The sequence below is a fragment of the Emys orbicularis genome, chromosome 1 (assembly GCF_028017835.1).
Source record: "Emys orbicularis isolate rEmyOrb1 chromosome 1, rEmyOrb1.hap1, whole genome shotgun sequence".
NCBI classification, from domain to species: Eukaryota; Metazoa; Chordata; order Testudines; family Emydidae; genus Emys; species Emys orbicularis.
In genome coordinates this window covers 28,246,993-28,265,061 of record NC_088683.1, presented here as the reverse complement: position 1 = coordinate 28,265,061, position 18,069 = coordinate 28,246,993, and the positions used below count along the sequence as shown (strand labels likewise).

The 18,069-nt window shown below is 39.8% G+C and overlaps 1 protein-coding gene across 3 annotated transcripts in view; it reads left to right on the top strand.

Moving 5' to 3' along the window:
* The window catches only part of RELN (reelin), a 469,941-nt gene that overhangs the window by 189,636 nt on the left and 262,236 nt on the right, over window positions 1-18,069 (top strand). For all 3 annotated transcript variants that reach the window (XM_065399319.1, XM_065399303.1, XM_065399311.1), the window contains 3 exons: window positions 7,308-7,378; window positions 14,566-14,598; window positions 17,272-17,350. In XM_065399319.1, the coding sequence (XP_065255391.1) occupies window positions 7,308-7,378; window positions 14,566-14,598; window positions 17,272-17,350 (183 nt within the window). The remainder of the gene's footprint in view (window positions 1-7,307; window positions 7,379-14,565; window positions 14,599-17,271; window positions 17,351-18,069) is intronic.

Sequence of the window (18,069 nt, the reverse complement as noted above, 5' to 3'; positions counted from 1 at the left end):
TTTATCACCTTGATTGTTCAATAGTCCCACTGATGTTTGACAGCTTTCTTGCTTCTGATGTACTTACAAAATATTTGTCTTAGTTTTTGAGTTTTTTGCTAATTGCTCTTCAAATTCTTTTTAGCCGTCCTAATTATACTTTTACACTTGACTTTCCAGAGTTTATGCTCTTTTCTATTTTCCTCAGTAGGATTTGACTTCCAGTTCTTAAAGGCTGCCTTTTTGCAGCTAACCACCTCCTTTACTCTGTTGTTTAGCCCTGGTGGCACTTTTTGGGTACTCTTACTATTTTTTTTAATTGGGGTATACATTTAATTTGAGCCTCTATTATGGTGTTTTTTAAAAGTTTCCATGCAACCTGCAGCCATTTCACTCTTGTGACTGTACCTATTAATTTCCATTTAACTAACTTCCTCATTTTTGTGTAGTTCCCCTTTCCGAAGTTAAATGCAACTGTGGTGGACTTCTTTGGTATTTTCCCTCCACAAGGATATTAAATTTAATTATATTCTGGTCACCATTACGAAATGGTTCAGCTATATTCACCTCTTGGACCAGATCCTGTGCTTCACTTAGGACTAAATCAAGAATTGCCTCTCCCCTTGTGGGTTCCAGGATTAGCTGCTCCAAGAAGCAGTCATTAATGGTGTCTAGAAATTTTATCTCTGCATCCTGTTCTGAGGTGACATGTACCTAGACAATATGGGGATAATTGAAATCCCCCCTTATTATTGAGTTTTCTACTTTTATAGCCTCTCTAATCTCTTGGAGCATTTCACAGTCACCATCACCATCATGGTCAGGTGGCCGGTATTCTATTCCTACTTCTATACTCTTATTATTCAAGCATAGGGAATCTCAGGTAGGAGGAGAGAGGTTATTTTATCTCTGTTTTGGCACTGGTGTGACCGCTGCTGGAATACTATGTCCGGTTCTGCAGCCCACAATTCAAGAAGGATGTTGATAAACTAAAGAAGGTTCAGAGAAGAACCACAAGACTGATACAAGGATTAGAAGATTTGCCTTAGAGTGATAGACTCAAAGTTCTCACTCTATTTAGCTTAACAAAGAGGTCAAGGGGTGACTTGATTACAGTCTTTAAGTATCTACATGGGGAACAAATACTTAATAATGGGTTCTTCAATCTACAGAGAAAATAACACAATCTAATGGCTGGAAATTGAAGCTGGACATATTCAGACAGGAAATAAGGTGTAAATTTTTAACAGTGAGGGTAATTAACCATTGGAACAGATTGTCAAGGGTCATGGTGGATTCTCCATCACTGACAATTTTTAAATCGAGATTGGATGTTTTTCTAAAATTCTAGGAATTATTCTGGGGTGGTTCTATGGTCTATGGAGGTAGACTTAGATGATCACAATGGTTCCTTCTGGCCTGGACTCTATGAATATGAATAGTTGTGAGGTTTTTTTACTGAAATAGTTAAACTAGTGTGGACACAGTTATACTAGGATAATGTATCGTATGGCTTATTCCCCTAAATTTATGGCAATAAGCTAAACCAGTATAGCTATGTCTGTACTAGTGTGTTATACTACAATACCAGTGTCAAACTAATATAGTTAAAGCAGTACAAAAACTGTTCATAGATTAAACCTGACGTATTAATTTTATACCTTTGGAAATAAAGCTTGCTTTGTGGAAAGATAGTTTATTAAATAAAGTTCTGACCTTCTTGGAGCTTACAGAGACAGGATCTTCCATACTATTGACACCCACGCAAAATCTCCCATACCTGGCTCTCAGTCTGCCATGTTCTTCCTAAAGGGACAGCTCTCTAGAACCAAAATACTAAGAAAAAAGGCAACAGTAAAACAAATATTAACACAACATTCAAACTCAATTTTACATACAATGTTTTGCAATATAAAATCATTCCAACTCTTACACCATTCTCCATTGTATATATTTTCCATCCCTCCAGGGTCATTACCAGAGTTTAAACCCAGACTGTTTAGATCCACAGGAGAGACATCCTCCACTATGGCTATAGGAGTAAAAAGAGAGAGGGAAAATATGCCATTATCCACTATGTGGGCCAGCCCATAAGGGGAGACATAAGACATTGCTGGTAGACTACAGGAGTTTTTTTAAGACAATGATGGAACTCTGGGTATCAGGGTGAAAACCTGGCTCAGTAGGATCTTTGCCAGGCTGTCATCTCAGTTCTCTTTGCACAGGAGAGTAGCTGCTAAAGGGTGACACAGAGCTACACTGTGGTAGTGTGGATTATAGACGTGCCTAATTTGCTATGTTCCTTTTGAAAGACCATGTGACAAAGTAGATGAGATGTGGCTTTATTATACCAGTTACCTGGGTCTAACTCCCAGCTCTGCCTGAACTAACTTAATGCAAACTCTGTTATCTTATCTGTGAAATGGGTGAATGGTATTTACCCCCCAAGGTAGCAGTTTGAGATGTTGACTTGTAATAAGTCTTGTGAAGGGCAAAAAAATATTAACAGCAGTCATTAGAAGAGCCGGGACTAGTATTTTTTGTCTCTGGGATTCCAGTTTAAGAACATAAGAACATAAGAACGGCCATACTGGGTCAGATCAAAAGTTCATCTAGCCCAGTATCCTGTTTTCTGACAGTGGCCAATGCCAGGTGCCCCAGAGGGAATGAACAGAACAGGTAATCATGAAGTGATCCATCCCGTGTCGCCCATTCCTAGCTTCTGGCAAACAGAGGTTAGGGACCCCATCCCTGCCCATCTTGGCTAATAGCCATTGATGGACCTATCCTCCATGAATTTATCTAGTTCTTTTTTGAACACTGTTATAGTCTTGGCCTTCACAACATCTTCTAGCAAGGAGTTCCAGAGGTTGACTGCATTCTGTGAAAAAATACTTCCTTTTGTTTGTTTTAAACCTGCTGCCTATTAATTTCATTTGGTGACCCCTAGTTCTTGTGTTATGAGGAGTAAATAACACTTCCTTATTTACTTTCTCCATACCAGTCATGATTTTATAGACCTCTATCATATCCCCCCCCCTTAGTCGTCTCTTTTCCAAGCTCAAAAATCACAGTCTTATTCATCTCTCCTCATATGGTAGACGTTCCATACCCCCTAATGATTTTTGTTGCCTTTTCTGAACCTTTTCCAATTCCAATATATCTTTTTTGAGATGGGGTGACCACATCTGCATGCAGTATTCAAAATGTGGGCGTACCATGGATTTATATAGAGGCAATATGATATTTTCTGTCTTATTATCAATTCCTATCCAGTTCCTAAGAATCTGTTAGCTTTTTTGAGTGCCGCTGCACATTGAGTGGATGTTTTCAGAGAACTATCCACAATGACTCCCAGATCTCTTTCTTGAGTGGTAACAGCTAATATAGACACCAACATTTTATATTGATAGTTGGGATTATGTTTTCCAATGTGCATTACTTTGCATTTATCAACATTGAATTTCATCTGCCATTTTGTTGCCCAGTCACCCACTTTTGAGAGATCCTTTTGTAGCTCTTCAGAGTCTGCCTGAGACTTAACTATCTTGAGTAGTTTTGTATCATCTGCAAATTTTGCTACCTCACTGTTTACCTCTTTTTTCAGATCATTTAAGAATATGTTGAATAGGACTGGTCCCAATACAGATCCCTGGGGGACACTACTATTTACCTCTCTCCATTCTGAAAACTGACCATTTATTCCTTCCCTTTGTTTCCTATCTTTTAACCGGTTACCATCCATGAGAGGACCTTCCCTCTTATCCCATGACTGCTTACTTTGCTTAATAGCCTTTGGTGAGGGACCTTGTCAAAGGCTTTCTGAAAATCTACCCCAGAATGTCCCTCAGTGGTTCTGTTATCCCTTTTGAGCTGCACACTTAGCCAATTTTTAGGGTCTTGTGGGTTGTTTCCATTAAGGAAATAAATAAATGGTGGAGTCAGGTATTTCTATGATGCAATCCTGTTTATTTACAAAGAATATAGATAAAGTCCTGTTTCCCTCAACACAGTAAGAATCAAACAATAGGAGACAGTTTCTTTGCTCACAGTTTCAAGATTCTTTTTAGCCAATGTGCTACCCAAAAAGTCTCTTAGCTTTTTTTTTTTATTAGTGTTCCTTTGGCAGTCTCTTGGGCTTCCTTGCTGTTTTCTTTGTCTGTGTCTGCGATATTTCAGCAGCTTCTCGCTGTCTCGCACTCATATGCATCCATCACTACCTCCAGTACCCAGCACCCTGCGTTTGCATTCAAATGTCAGGGAAAAATCCCTCAAACTGTATAGGCGAACTCCTACTCCAACCTTGCCATGTGCCTATGTTTTGGCTGGCATCATCTGGCTGGTTTTAAATTTATCCTGAATGAAGGCACCTGTTGTGCCCACCAGCTTCACAGAGGTTTCACCCAAACCCCAGCATAACAATTTCCATTCTAGAGGATCTGTGAAGAGGCCTCTCCATGTGTTGGTTTGATTGAGGAACAGAATCAAGAGGGAAAATGTCTGCCCCACTTCTCTTGTGGCATTTTCCTATGTGTGCACAGGAGCACAAGGAGCCTGATTTTGTCACATATACAACACACAACTAACTATATATGTAACATCTCTTTATTTTGGATTTCTAGTAACAGATGGCTTTGGAATGTTCTGGTATTTAGTTTATTGTCTACATTCACTATATCTGGTCCTTTCAAGAAGGCTGACCAATTGCTCCTGTGGATTGCAGAGCATATGTTCTCCAATTTGGAGAATATTTTTTTGGTACCATTCTAACCTCTGTACCCATTTTTCACTGTGAGGGTAAGTGTATAAATGTAATAGAAATAATAAATAATCTCCCTGAATATCCATAAGCTCAGAACTGTGAGCACTTAAAAACAATGTGTGAGTTCTATACACAGGATGGTGCTTTAAGAATTTTGAAAGCTTGCTGTATTTTAGCTCAAGTTTTTAAAGGAGTCTGTAAAGTTTTCAGAATTCTTTGCTGTCTTCATGTGCCAAAATAATGTATTTCTTCTTCTTCTCCTTCTTTTCTTTTATACTACATGGCCACTGGGTCACAATAACACAGACAGCATGTGCTAATAAAGAAATGTTATAAGTTATGCCATATTTCACACAACTGTAAAAAGTGTTTGAAATCCTAAAAGAATGTCCACATGAAGATTTCTTGGGACTTATTTTTTCATTGCATTTGCATTTTAAAAATGTGTTGTACAGCTCACACTTATTGTTCCAGACACTGCAGGAAGACAGACAAGACCAGGAATGTGGTTTCATTAAGCTGCAGCTTTATTAACACATCTGGGAACTATCCAGCAGTAACTCTCATCCAGTGCAGATCATCCCTCTTTTGTACTCCGTTCCACCTGGTGAAGGCCTGCTCTCAGCCCCCCCATCCCATTACCCTGGTCCTAGTACCAGTGCTGGGACCTCACCGTTCTCCCCTCATAAAGGGCTAAAGGAGATGGAAAGGGGGGCTTTCTCCTCACTGTACCAGATATTAGGAGCCCCAACCCCATTCCCCACCTTCTTTAGGTGATGCCTTCTCCTAATCTGCTTCCAGTTCTGGTTTATCAGGGAATTGGACCCCCCCCCACTGAACAATTAACTGCATTGGGCACCTGACAAGTTGTGATAAAATGAATTTTATAACCTAAGCTACCCATTGGCTCCCTGGGCTGCTGAGAGGAAGATGAAAAAATTTACCCAACCTGACCAGTTTGGTAGTGAAGGAAACACTCCTTCCCGCCCCCAAAAGGCAACCAGCAGGAAGCCCACAGCAAGGCCCGAAAACTCAGCCCTGCTCTAATTCAAAGGGAAGAAGTGCTGGGGGAGGGGCTTTTCTTTCCAGCACACAATAGTGCACTTGGGCAGGGGGAAGGCTTTATAATTGTTGCATGGAAGCAAATAGGCTTATGCGGCACTCTTCTGTCCAACCAATCAGAATCATCCACATAGCTCCCCTCTTACCTTCTTCCAGCCCATAAGGAGAGAAGGGAGGATACATTCCTTAAAGGAGCCAAGGATTTTCTTTCCCCAGCTGGTCTAGACAAAGAAACTGAGGGTGCTACTCTGTTTTTCTAATGATCAAACACTGATGACTCCTAACTAATTTGCCTTTTTAGTGATCAAATACTGTGGCCAATCCTCTTCAAAACTTGATGAAAACAATTTAGTTTATTAATTAAATTTAGTTTTTTAAATTCTATTGATCAGTTCACTTCATAAACATGCCATTGTGACTAAGATGAACAGAATGAAATGCATTTGTCCTAAATACAATATGTGTTGCTTTTATGGGGAAAAAGGACATTTTAGACATTATTTTTCAAAACAAATAAAATTATACATTATAGCCCCAGTTCTGCAAACTAGTCCTTGCAGATGAGAGCCGGAGTTCCAGCCTAAGCCCCAATGTGTACACAGCTATATTTAGCACACTAGCATGAGCCTCACTAGCACATGTCTGTGGACTCAGGCAGGGAAGTTCAAACACAGATGCAGTGTAGACATGCCCTCTGAGCCCATTATCAACATTAGCTGGAGTTTTTCCATTAAAGTCAATGAGAGCATGATATAGCCCCAGGTTTGCAACACTGATATAAAATCCCTAATATCTGCAACGTATATGGACATTTTCTATTATATCTACCAAGATAACAAGCTCGATACGCATGTGTAACTCCAGTTAGTGTCAATGGGACTTACATGCATGATCAAAAGGCAAATTAAAGCTTCTGAGGAAGGAGCTTTTTTACTGATGGACATCAATACTATGGCAGCCCTAGTGGGCTTTGCCTTGTGAACCCATTGCATCTAAAAGACTGAATTTTACATATATTCCTTTTTGTTCTGGCAGATACATTACTTTTGAAGAGTAATGCAAATAAATGTCACTTTCTCCAGAACTAATATCACTATTGCTCCCTGGATCAGCTGATAGGGATTTTATAGGGGCTACTTTGTGAACATCTCTCCTATGTTCCTCTTACCTTCCACAACAGCCCTTCTCAGGCAAAGCACATCAATTTTGTAACATGCTTAGTCTTATCCAGGTGGTGACCTAAAATCTAATGTCCTCTGCTGAGCTCTGTGCTTGTGAATAGCATATTGTGGTGCCTTTTTACTACTAGATGAATCATTTTGGTTCAGGTAAAGCAAAATGAAGTAAATAAAATTAAGTGAAGCAAAATAAAAATAAACAAGTTATTCTTCCAAAAGCAGGACTGGGGAAGAGGAAAAAAAACAGCAGCTCATCTTTCATTTGACCATCCATTTATGTAAATAAGTTTGCCACATTATTTATTGTTGTCTCTTTATATTTCCAGGGCTACAGCTACTCACAGAGGCCAAGTTATATTCAAGGATGCCTTAGCACAGCAGTTGTGTGAACAGGGAGGTGAGAGCTACTGCATTTTAAAATTTAATGCCAAATGTGCTTTCTACATTTTTATTCATATCAGTATAATTCATCATGGAAGGAGGCTATTTCATTGATCAGAGAAAATCTGGAGTTAGGATCTCTTTATATCCTCAAGTCAGTTACCTTTTTACATTTGCACCCTCTAATGAGTGATCAGGATTTCATACGTAGGTCCCAATTGTTAAACAAGAAGGAACATAAAAAAATTGAAATAAATCATATTCTAAAATACTCTGAAACTTTTTAAACATGCTAACCTCTATTTTTGTCAGAAACACAGGTTGAATAACTATGAATGTATTAAGTGTAAAAAAATGCAATACGCCTAAAGCTAAAGTTTCATTTACCATTGATCTGGATGGTATTTTGTAGAGAATCTGCTTTCCCATTTTGCAAAAGTAGGTCATCAGATTTCTGCTAGTCAGCTACAACATTTGATCATTTTTAAAGCTAAACAGGAGTGTTTGAAGTATACTAACTTCTTCAAAAATCAAATTGTTGCTACAGGTTATCATATAAATCCTTTTGATGGATGATCTGATAATAAATCTTATATTGTGAAAGTATGTCTACAAACAGGGCATACTACACTGAACACCCTTCATTAAAATACTTGGTGCTGAAGTGGGTATTCATCACTTATGGTGGAAAAGCAAAGGAATTTCTGCATTTACACTGACTCAGAGTTTTATGTATACACTCCCAACAATCCCATTTTCATGCTAGAAGAGACAGTGGAAAACTGGCCAAAAAGTATGTCTGTGGTCAATCCAAAAGAATTATTCCAAAATCAGAGCTGCATCATGCAGATTCATAAATAAGGGGAAATCCCACGAGATAAGCCCCTTTAAGCATCAGACAGAACTGCAGATATTTTTGATGAGTTTGGGAATGTTTTTATGTTCAGCTTTTTATAGGAAGATGCAGCTGAATATTTGATCAAGAGAATGAAACAAACAGAACGGAGCTGTGAGTGGTAGAGTTATGTAGAGCCTTGAAGGTGAGGACAAGAAACTTTAATTTGATGGGGGGTAGAAAATAAGAAGCAACTACAGGGATTCAAAGAGGAGGCTGACATTGTCAGAATGATGAGCTGGGAAGATGATATTAGTAGCTGAGTTTTGAGTGAACTAGAAGAACATAATTGGAGATGTTGGGGAAGCCATAATGAATTATTATTATTATTGTTATTGTTATTATTGTAACACCTAGGAGCCCTAGTCATGAACCAGAAGCCTATTATGCTAGGCACTGTACAAAGGTTACAGTAATCAAGATGGGAGATGATGAAGGCCTGGATCAGTGTTTTCACTATGTGAACAGAAAGAAAAGTTTGGATTTTGGAAATGTAGGGAAGAATTGACAAGATCTAGACATGGTCTTCATGTGCAGGGCAAGAGAGGGGGGAGTTGCAGGGGCCTGGGAAGATGGTATTGCTGTGAACAGTGGCGGAATTTCAAGAGCGTAGCACTGGAGTACAGTTCTGGATATGTTAAGTTTGCGCTGACAGTGCAACTTCTAGGTGAAGACTCAGAGATGTGGGCTGAGATCTGAGATTGGATGGTGTCACCAGGCCTAGCTTCTTCCCAGCTCCAAAGCATTTGCCGCCACACCCTGGCTTTTGCAGGAGGTTTATTTCTTTAACAGAAGTTAGCCAAAAAAACATGTTTCCTTAATTAGGGTGGACTAAAACTAATACATTAATAAACACTTGCCGAAGTAAAATCATGCTGGCAAAGCATTAGACCTGCTGAATTACATTACATAGCTCTAGACGGGGTAGGATAGTACTGTATAGAAATAGTAAAGCTTTTGTAAAGATAGCTAATAGTATAGTACTCTGGAATAAGGCGAGTATCAGTGAATTAGAGGGGTGGCTAATGTAGTTGCAGCTAACTAGAGAAGTGTCATAGGTAAGGCTATGTTTTAGTCAGGGGTATTTTTAGTAAAAGTCATGGACAGGTCACAGGCAGTAAACAAAAATTCACAGCCCATGACCTGTCCATGACTTGTACTATATACCCCTGAGTAAATTTTGAGGTGGGGAGGCGGTCCATGGGTGCCGTGGGTGCTGCAGGGGAGCGGGGGTTGGCTTCGGGCCTCCTCAGAAGTGGTGACATCCCTCATCTCCTGGGTGGAGGCGCAGCCAGGCAGCTCTGTGTGCTGGCTCCACCCCGAGTGCCGGCTCTGCAGCTCCCATTGGCCAGGAACCGCAGCCAATGGGAGCTGTAGGGGCGATGCCTGCAGGCAGAGGCAGCGTGCAGAGCCCCCTGAAGTAAGCGCCGCCCAGAGCCCTCCCTCCCTCCCACGCCCCAACCCCCAGCCCTGAGTCCCCCACCCAAACTCCTGCTGCTGCTGGGGGAGAGGGGCACAGTGGCCCAAGACTGCCCCAGGATTTGTCAGTGCAGCTGGCCCAGGGGCTGCCTAAGCTGCTCAGGTGGCCCCTGAGCCAGCCGCACTGGCTACTGCAGAAGTCACGGAGGTCACGGAAAGTTACGGAATGCGTGATTTCCATGACCTCCATGACAAACTCGCAGCCTTAGTCATAGGACCATAGAAATTAGAGATGGAAACAGATTATTCCCTGCCAGTGCAGAATTGTCCCTTTGATGCATAATTTCTAGCTTTGTCCAATCTAGTGTTAAATGTCACACGTTATGGGGTTTCCACTGATTCCTTAGGAGACTACTCCACAGTCTGAGAGATATCACTGTAGGCAAGTTTATCCTGAGATTCAGCCCAAATTCTCATTTTTCTATTTTCTTCCAGTCACTTTCTACGATATTTACGCAAGATGTGCTTGATAGGCTGATTTTTTTCGTACATTGAAACATAAATTGGAGGCTTTTCTAGGCACACTTTGAACAACAAATAAAAAACAGAATATAGGCTCTGAGGCTTGACCACAATAGTATTTTATAAAACTACACGGAGGGCTTGAGTTCAGAAATGACACAGAGTTCCTTGACTTGTGTGTCCATGCGAGTAAAGCAATCCTAAGGCAACATACTCTGGAGGGGAAGGTTCAACCTCAGTGTTTGAACAATTGTTTATAGTAAATAGAAAGTATTGGCTGCAGTCTGAAAAAAATAATTATTTTTTATTTTGTTCTTCCTCAGGCTGCTAGGGAAAAAAAGAGGGAGATTAGCATCTTACATATTCTTCACAACATATCATGAGAATCTATTCATATGCTCCTTTGTGAGGAACTGATGTGCTGCAGCTAACAGTCCCTGGATTTGAAATTCTGGGCAAGACTTTTTCCTAGAAGAGCTGATGACCCAGTAACTCACTTCCCCTTTTGATCTAACAGAGTCTAAATTTGTTAGCTATCAGAGCTCAGCACAAAGTCCATTTGTTTACTAAGGATTTTGCTTGTAAAAGCGAGGATTATGGGCGGCTCCTTATAGTAGGCTTTGACTAGCCTGTTTTGAGTTATATACACTCTGATGTTTACTTGCTGCTGTAGACAGGCTCTGAACCCTCCTGTACATGTCATTTTTGCCCACCCACTTTCAGGTGTCTCTAGTCTGCACTGGCATTGGTGGGACATAGTCACATTTAATTTGTGTTATGATAGCAGTTCAATTCTGGGTAGTACCGACTTTTATTTAGCTAACTTGTCAGCTACTGCAGTTTCTCACTATCTTATTTCCCCTTTCCCATTTCTCTCCTCTCCTGTTCATCCAAAACACTGCTTCCTTTCCTGATGATGTAATAACATCTTCCCCTTACTTGTGTCTTTGTGCTGGCTTCCACTTGTTGTCCACATAAAATTCAAACTGTTAATTCAAAGGACTCTGTAATTCTGTCCTCTCTTATATATTTGACTTCATTGGCTCCACCACTCCCTTTTATTCCTTTCGTGATGCTCATGATTGCAGCACAGCTTCCTTTCTCTCCTTCAGTCACTCCTTACAATGTGCCTTCTGCAATGCTGCCCCTACACTTGGAAAAGATTACCAATCATTGTATGGCAAGCCTCCTCCTTTTCCTTGTATTGTTCTGTATTGTACCTGCTCATGCCTAAGCACTGTTGGAAAGTGTGACTCTATTCTTTGCATGGCACAATTCATGTGTGGTAAAGCACTGTCTAGCCACTATAACTATTTATTATTTACATTAATTGTTATTTAAATAACGTATAATCAACTCATATACATAGTTTTAAAAAAAGAGAATGTCATCCCCATCGAAGCTATATGCATTTTTAATACACATACATATGCCATATACATTTCAAGCTACCCACATGTGTGTCTGAGGGGGATTTGTTAACTGAGAATCATAATTTTAAATAAATATTAAATACTCTTTTTTTCCCTATCATTTGTCAAGTTTATTATAGTTTATGATACTTTTAAAAAATAAGTAGGAATTTTTCATGGTTCTATATTATTACTTTGTTTTGGAGCATAGGCTATTTTGTTGAACTTTAGTGAAATAACTTGAGGAGACTTAATTTCCCTCTCTGCTGTGCAGTATCAGCCTGCGTATAATGTATGTTGCTTTAAAATAAGTAATCCTTTGGACTGATAAAAAGGGAAGATTTGAGAATAGTTAGAAAACCACTATAATCAATTTTGTGTGATGCTCCAAATGTATAACATTTTGGGACCTTAATTATAATACCTGAAGGTCAAAACAGTGCTGTATTGCAATAAAATATAAAATGTAATAAAGAAATTATTCCTGGGGAGCTGAAAGTCTAGGTTCATCACTCATTAAATGGTAAATTCATAGCCCTTGTGTAATTTGTCATCTTTAACTGAGGAATTTGAATGACAAATCAGGTGAAGGGATACCTGAGGCAAAAATACATCAGCATTTGGATACAGTAGAGATGTGGGAAATGTAGTCCCCCTCCACAATGTTTATTTGTCACAAAAGTATTTTGTTCTACATTTAGTGTTTGTCTAACTCCACATTTTGTTTTTGAAATTAATAATTAGTTGTGCTAATATAAATATGCATAATTATCATCAGTTTGGTTTAATGGGCAGGCCATTGTTACAACTAGATTTGTTTTGCAGTGTGTTGTGTATATAATTGAAAAGCCTGTGCTTTTATTTTATTGAGCCTCTTAGGAACCTAATCCTGAATTCCTTGTCCACACACAAAGAGACACACCGAAGTCAATGGGATTTATGTGTTTAAGGCTTTGTTTACACTTGGAGCTTGGGGTATGATTCCCAGTTCGAGTAGACATACTTGTGATAGCTCTCATCGAGCTAGTGCACTAAGAACAGTAATGTAGCTGCAGGTAATGCAGGCAACAGCAAGCAGTGGCATGGGCTAGCTGCCCTGAGTATGTACCAATGGGGTCTGGTCAACTAGCCCATGACACCACTCACCGCTGCCCATGGTACCTTGACTACATTACTATTTTTAGACACTAACTTGATGAGCGATTGCACAAGTATGGGCATTTGAGCTGGGAATCACACTCCCAGCTTCAAGTGTAGATGTAGCCTTGGGGTTGCAGGATTGAGCCCTAGGCTACCTATTTATTATTTACATAGTAATTTAAGATAGCATCTTTTTTTTTTTAAATACAGCATTTTTCAAGACATCATGGGCTGCATTCTCATTTACAATAAGGCTCATTAACAGGAGCTTTAGAGTATGTCTACACTGCAAAGGGTCCCTGGAGGGCTTGTTAGTCTGGTTTTTAGCTCGTGTGGAAGCCTGTACCACCACATCCACTGTTGTTATTACCCATGCTAGCTAAATTAAAGTTAGCATGGGTATGCCTATCTATGTTACAATCACACCTTCACTTTGCAGTGTAGATATAGCCAAAGAGTGAATGAGAATTAGGCCTCCTATCTTCATTTTCAGTTCAGAGTGTATCTCTCTACTTGGAGCACAGAACCTATTTTATTGGTTTGCTCTCAATAGCTAATGACCTGTTTAAATTCAGATGACACTGGGGAGAAATCCTGCTCAGCCAATTGATCGCTACATCAATGGCCTAATACTACATTATCATAATCTTGTGTCAATGACCAGCAATACAGTGGCTTCTAAACATCCGCTTCCCCAGCTCTGTCCTCACAGGTATTTATTATCTACTGATGATCTGCATCTAATGATGTGGGAAAGAAAATGGCTACAATGTCAGTGACAGAAGTCTTGTTCTGAGTCTGATCATTTATAGCATAAAGTGTTTTTATAATCCTATACCATATCTGTACAGCAAATGAAGAAAGATTGATTTTCCTCTACCATCGTATCAGCAAAGTCCCAATCTGCAAATTTTTTCCATATGGTGAACAACTTGGTTAATTCAGGATGTTTCTATCTAGTAAGAGTCAAGCTCTTCCTCTCTGCAAGGAGTTTTCTACATGTTTTCTAGATAAGAATGCTCAGATTCAGCTGCCTAGTCTGTCTCTGTTGTAGGAGGAACAAATGCCGAATCTTCTCTGGTTTAGTTTCGGATTATCATTACATAGTGTTAGTAAAACATCAAAATCTCATAAGATTTTTAAATTTCACACAGGCCACAACCACGCACTGGATTTTTAAAATATATTTTATTGTATCCTGGAATAATGGAAATCACAGATGGAAAAGAGCTATCAAGGACCTAATTCTGCAAAGTACTTAAGCACTTGCTTAATGTTAAACGTATGATTACGTGTTTTGCTGAATCCGGGCCTCAGTCAGCCCTTATAATATTATTTTGCAATTCTTTGTACAATATAGTGAAGTTTAAATGACCCAAGTGTGCGTTCTTTTGCTTCTTATCATGGGCAACTATTCCATAATCTAACAGATCTCAATCTCAGGAATTTTTTGCTGATATTCAACTTAATTTTTTCCTGTATTAATATCTTCCAATTATTTCTAGTTATGTCTCCTGGCCCCACTTTAAAAATGTTCTGTCTTTGTCTACAGGTAAAATTGCTTGTCATTGTTACTTAGTGTACTTATTGACTTTTTTTTTAAGTATAGAACAATCCTACCATCATTTTCTAGATGTTTGTTTTTATCATATTATTTAATTTATACCCTGTTCTTCATAAATTAAAACTTCAGTATAATTGACTTAATAATATGTATGCTATTACAAGACAGTTTACATTGTACAGAATTTAAATACAGTATTTAATTCCTATTTTAGTCAAAATTCACATATTATGTGTCTTTATTTTCCGCAGCTCCGACAGAAGCCTCATTGCATCCTCATCTAGGTATGTGCTAAAAGTGTTTACTATTATTGTCATAACTTGAAATCACTAGTTTTTTATACATAAATAACCTGTAAAGTCACATAGAAATTGTTGCTTTGGGGAAATTCAAATAAATATGAGATTCATTTAAAAGGGATCAAATTAAATCTAGTTCTGGTTGGTTTGCTATTTATCATGATTTTTTCATTGCCACTTGCTTATTGGCTCTGAGTTCTTGCAGCATGAATACATGGTGTCTCATAACTTTCCTTTCTAATTATAGGCTAGATTATCAGTTTGTGATTTAGCCGGTAGTAAGAGATACTGTGCTCGTGCACCATCCCTGGAGCAGCCCGGTAGGAAGATTGTGCACCCATTCTTCCTGCTGCTTCAGGGACGGAGCAAACTACAAAAGAGCTATACATGACCTGCTGCATTAACTGTGTTGCTGGGTAAATTGTGGGAAGGGTAGTCAAGACTCCGTCCACTCCCACTCCTTCCAATCCATGTGGCATGACACACTGGCGCAAGGGAGTAAGGGGCACATTAGCCTGCTTATTACTCTTTTATGTCAGCACAAGAGCAATAGGCCACTGTCTGGCTTTATGTGCTATGAAAACAAATAGAAAAAGATACAATTGTTCTGTGTTCTAGTTGAATTCCTGATCTGACTGAATATCATAACAGATTGTTTTTTGGCTAGTTTTTTGTGTTCTGTTTAACACAGTTGTGAGATGGACCTAACAGGTGTCACTCTGTGTAGGTACCTCTGAATACGGACACAGTTGAGGATCTGGTCCATTGTTTGCAGTCCATTTTGCCTTATATAGCTGTGCTGGAGAGCCTAGACAATCCACTGAAAGAGTGGCCTGTTAAGTCCTAAAATAGAGCTTAAAAAAGAGAGACCTCCATGACTATAAGGCTGTGTGTCCCAATGTTCAGTACTCTCCAGTGTTCGTACTTATTTGTTGCTGGCTTAAAAAAATTATTTTTGGATATGCCCACAGAGTCTAATTATGATCTCATTTGCGCAAATGTTAATCAGGAGTAATACTGCTGAAGTGATTGGAGTTATACTGATGTAAAACCATGTGAGGTCAGGATCAGGCTTATCATTTCCAAAATGTTTAAAATGTGGGAATGCATTGAAGGCTTTTCCATCATGTGTTTATCAGTTTGGGCCAGATTCTGATACCCTTGCTCCCGCTTAGTAGTACCGTACTCCACTGTGGTCTCATTCACTTCAGTGGGACTATCTATGGAGTACTACACTATTCAGCATGACAAAGGGTATCAAGGATATCTGTCCATTTATGTCAGCATAACTTTTCCAAAATGACAAAAGAGAAAAGGTAAACATAAAGGCTGAAAACCACAGAGAGTTTGATCTGGGCAGAAATATACTGTATTTGGTCCACAAAGCAAATCTAGGGAAAAAACTGGTGTTTGATGCTTATAGAGCAATATGTAAAAAAAAAAATTAACATCACTAACTATTAATATACTCCTAAGTACCTTCACAGGAGACTAAGAATCATGGGTTCTGATTCAGATTTGACTTACTCTGATGTAAGCCAGAGTAACTCCATTGAACTCAGTGGATTTACACTGTTGAATAACTTGTGTCATACCAGAGTCAAGTCCATGGACATTAGAGATGTAAAACACCTGTTAGATCGGGGTGGTCAACCTGTGGCTCTGGAGCCGCATGTGGCTCTTCAGAAGTTAATATGCGGCTCCTTGCATAGGGCTGACTCCGGAGCTGGAGCTACAGGTGCCAACTTTCCATTGCTCAACCCCAGGCCCTGCCCCCACTCCACCCCTTCCCCCTTCCTGCCCCCTCCCCTGAGCCTGCTGCACCCTTGCTCCTCCCCCCTCCATCACAGAGCCACCTGTACACTGTAAAACAGTTGATTGAAGCAGGCAGGAGAGGGAAGTGCTGATTGGCAGGGCTGTCGGTGTGCAGGAGGTGGCGGGAGAGGGGGAGAGGCTGATGGGGGCTGCTGACGTATTACTGTGGCTCTTTGGCAATGTACACTAGTAAATTCTAGCTTCTTCTCAGGCTCAGGTTGGCCACCCCTGTGTTAGATCATCTAGTCCATCTCTCTGTCAGTGCAGGAATTTTTCCAACAGGGCCGGCTCCAGCAAAAAAAAAAAAAGCCGCGATCGCAATCGCGACCGGCGGCGGCAATTGGGGGGAAGCCGCAATCGGCGGCGGCAGTTCAGCGGCAGGTCCTTCGCTCCTAGAGGGAGTGAGGGACCTGCCGCCCCCGAATTGCCGCACATGCCGCCCCTCTCCCTTGGCCGCCGCAAGCACCTGCTTGTTAAGCTAGTGCCTGGAGCCGGCCCTGTTTTCCAACTCTGTATTTAGAAACAAGATTCAGTGCGAAGGGGAGTTTGGAGCACAGTCCCTTAAAACATTTGTTTTGAATCCTATAAAATCTGTTTGTTTATGTTACATCCAGAGTGAATGAATTGAGACCAGACCTCTACCATAAGAAACTTTTCCCCAGAAAATTCTGCATTACAATTTATGTGCTTAAAGCTGATGTTTGATTTATTAGGTTTGTTCTTTTTACATTACAGTTTTGAAATACTTTTGCTCTAGGTAAGGCAACACATTGTCAGGGTTGGTTAGCAAAATGGACCATTACACTGGAATTCTTTCCTACAGTGCTTTATTTCTTTTTTTAGCTGAAATTCATAGTGACAGCATTATCCTACGAGATGACTTTGACTCTTATCATCAGCTAGAATTGAATCCCAGTATGTGGTAAGTTTCAGGTCTCTCCTTCCCTTTACATTTGTTTTAGGAAGTGAATATGCTTTGATTATTATTATGGTTATGTATTTGTATTATGGTAGCACCTAGGTGACTTCAGTGGGACTATTCAAAGTATGCAAAGTTAAATAAGTGTGTTGGTCTTTGTAGGATCACAACCTATATAAACTAAACAGACAAAAGGTGAAATCTTAACCTCATAGAAATCAATGGCAAATTAACATTAACTTCAACAGAGCCAGAATTTCACCCAAACGGTGGGAGAAAGGCTGTACAATTCCCATTATACAGATGTGGAACTCAGGTATTGAGAGATTAAGTGACTTACCAAGGACATCTGTGGCAGAGCTGCAAACTGAACCCTGCTCTCCTGAGTCATAGCCCAGTGCCTTAGCCACCAAATCATTCTTCCTTTGAGTGGTGTCACTGTATCCTTAGTAATTTAAAGTTCAGTTTATATTTTGCGTGAAATAAAAACCATAATTTTAAACAGATGCAACATCATTACCCATAATCGAGCAAATCCTTCTCCCACTGAAGTCAATGGGAGTTTTTCCTATTACCTTCAGTGGGACCAGAATTTGTCTAGATGTGTATGCATAATGTTATGCAGTGTAGCTGTAGCTGTGTTGATCCCAGGATATTAGAGAGACAAGGTAGGTGAGGTAATATCTTTTTAGGACCAACTTCTGAGGGTGTGACTAAGTGTG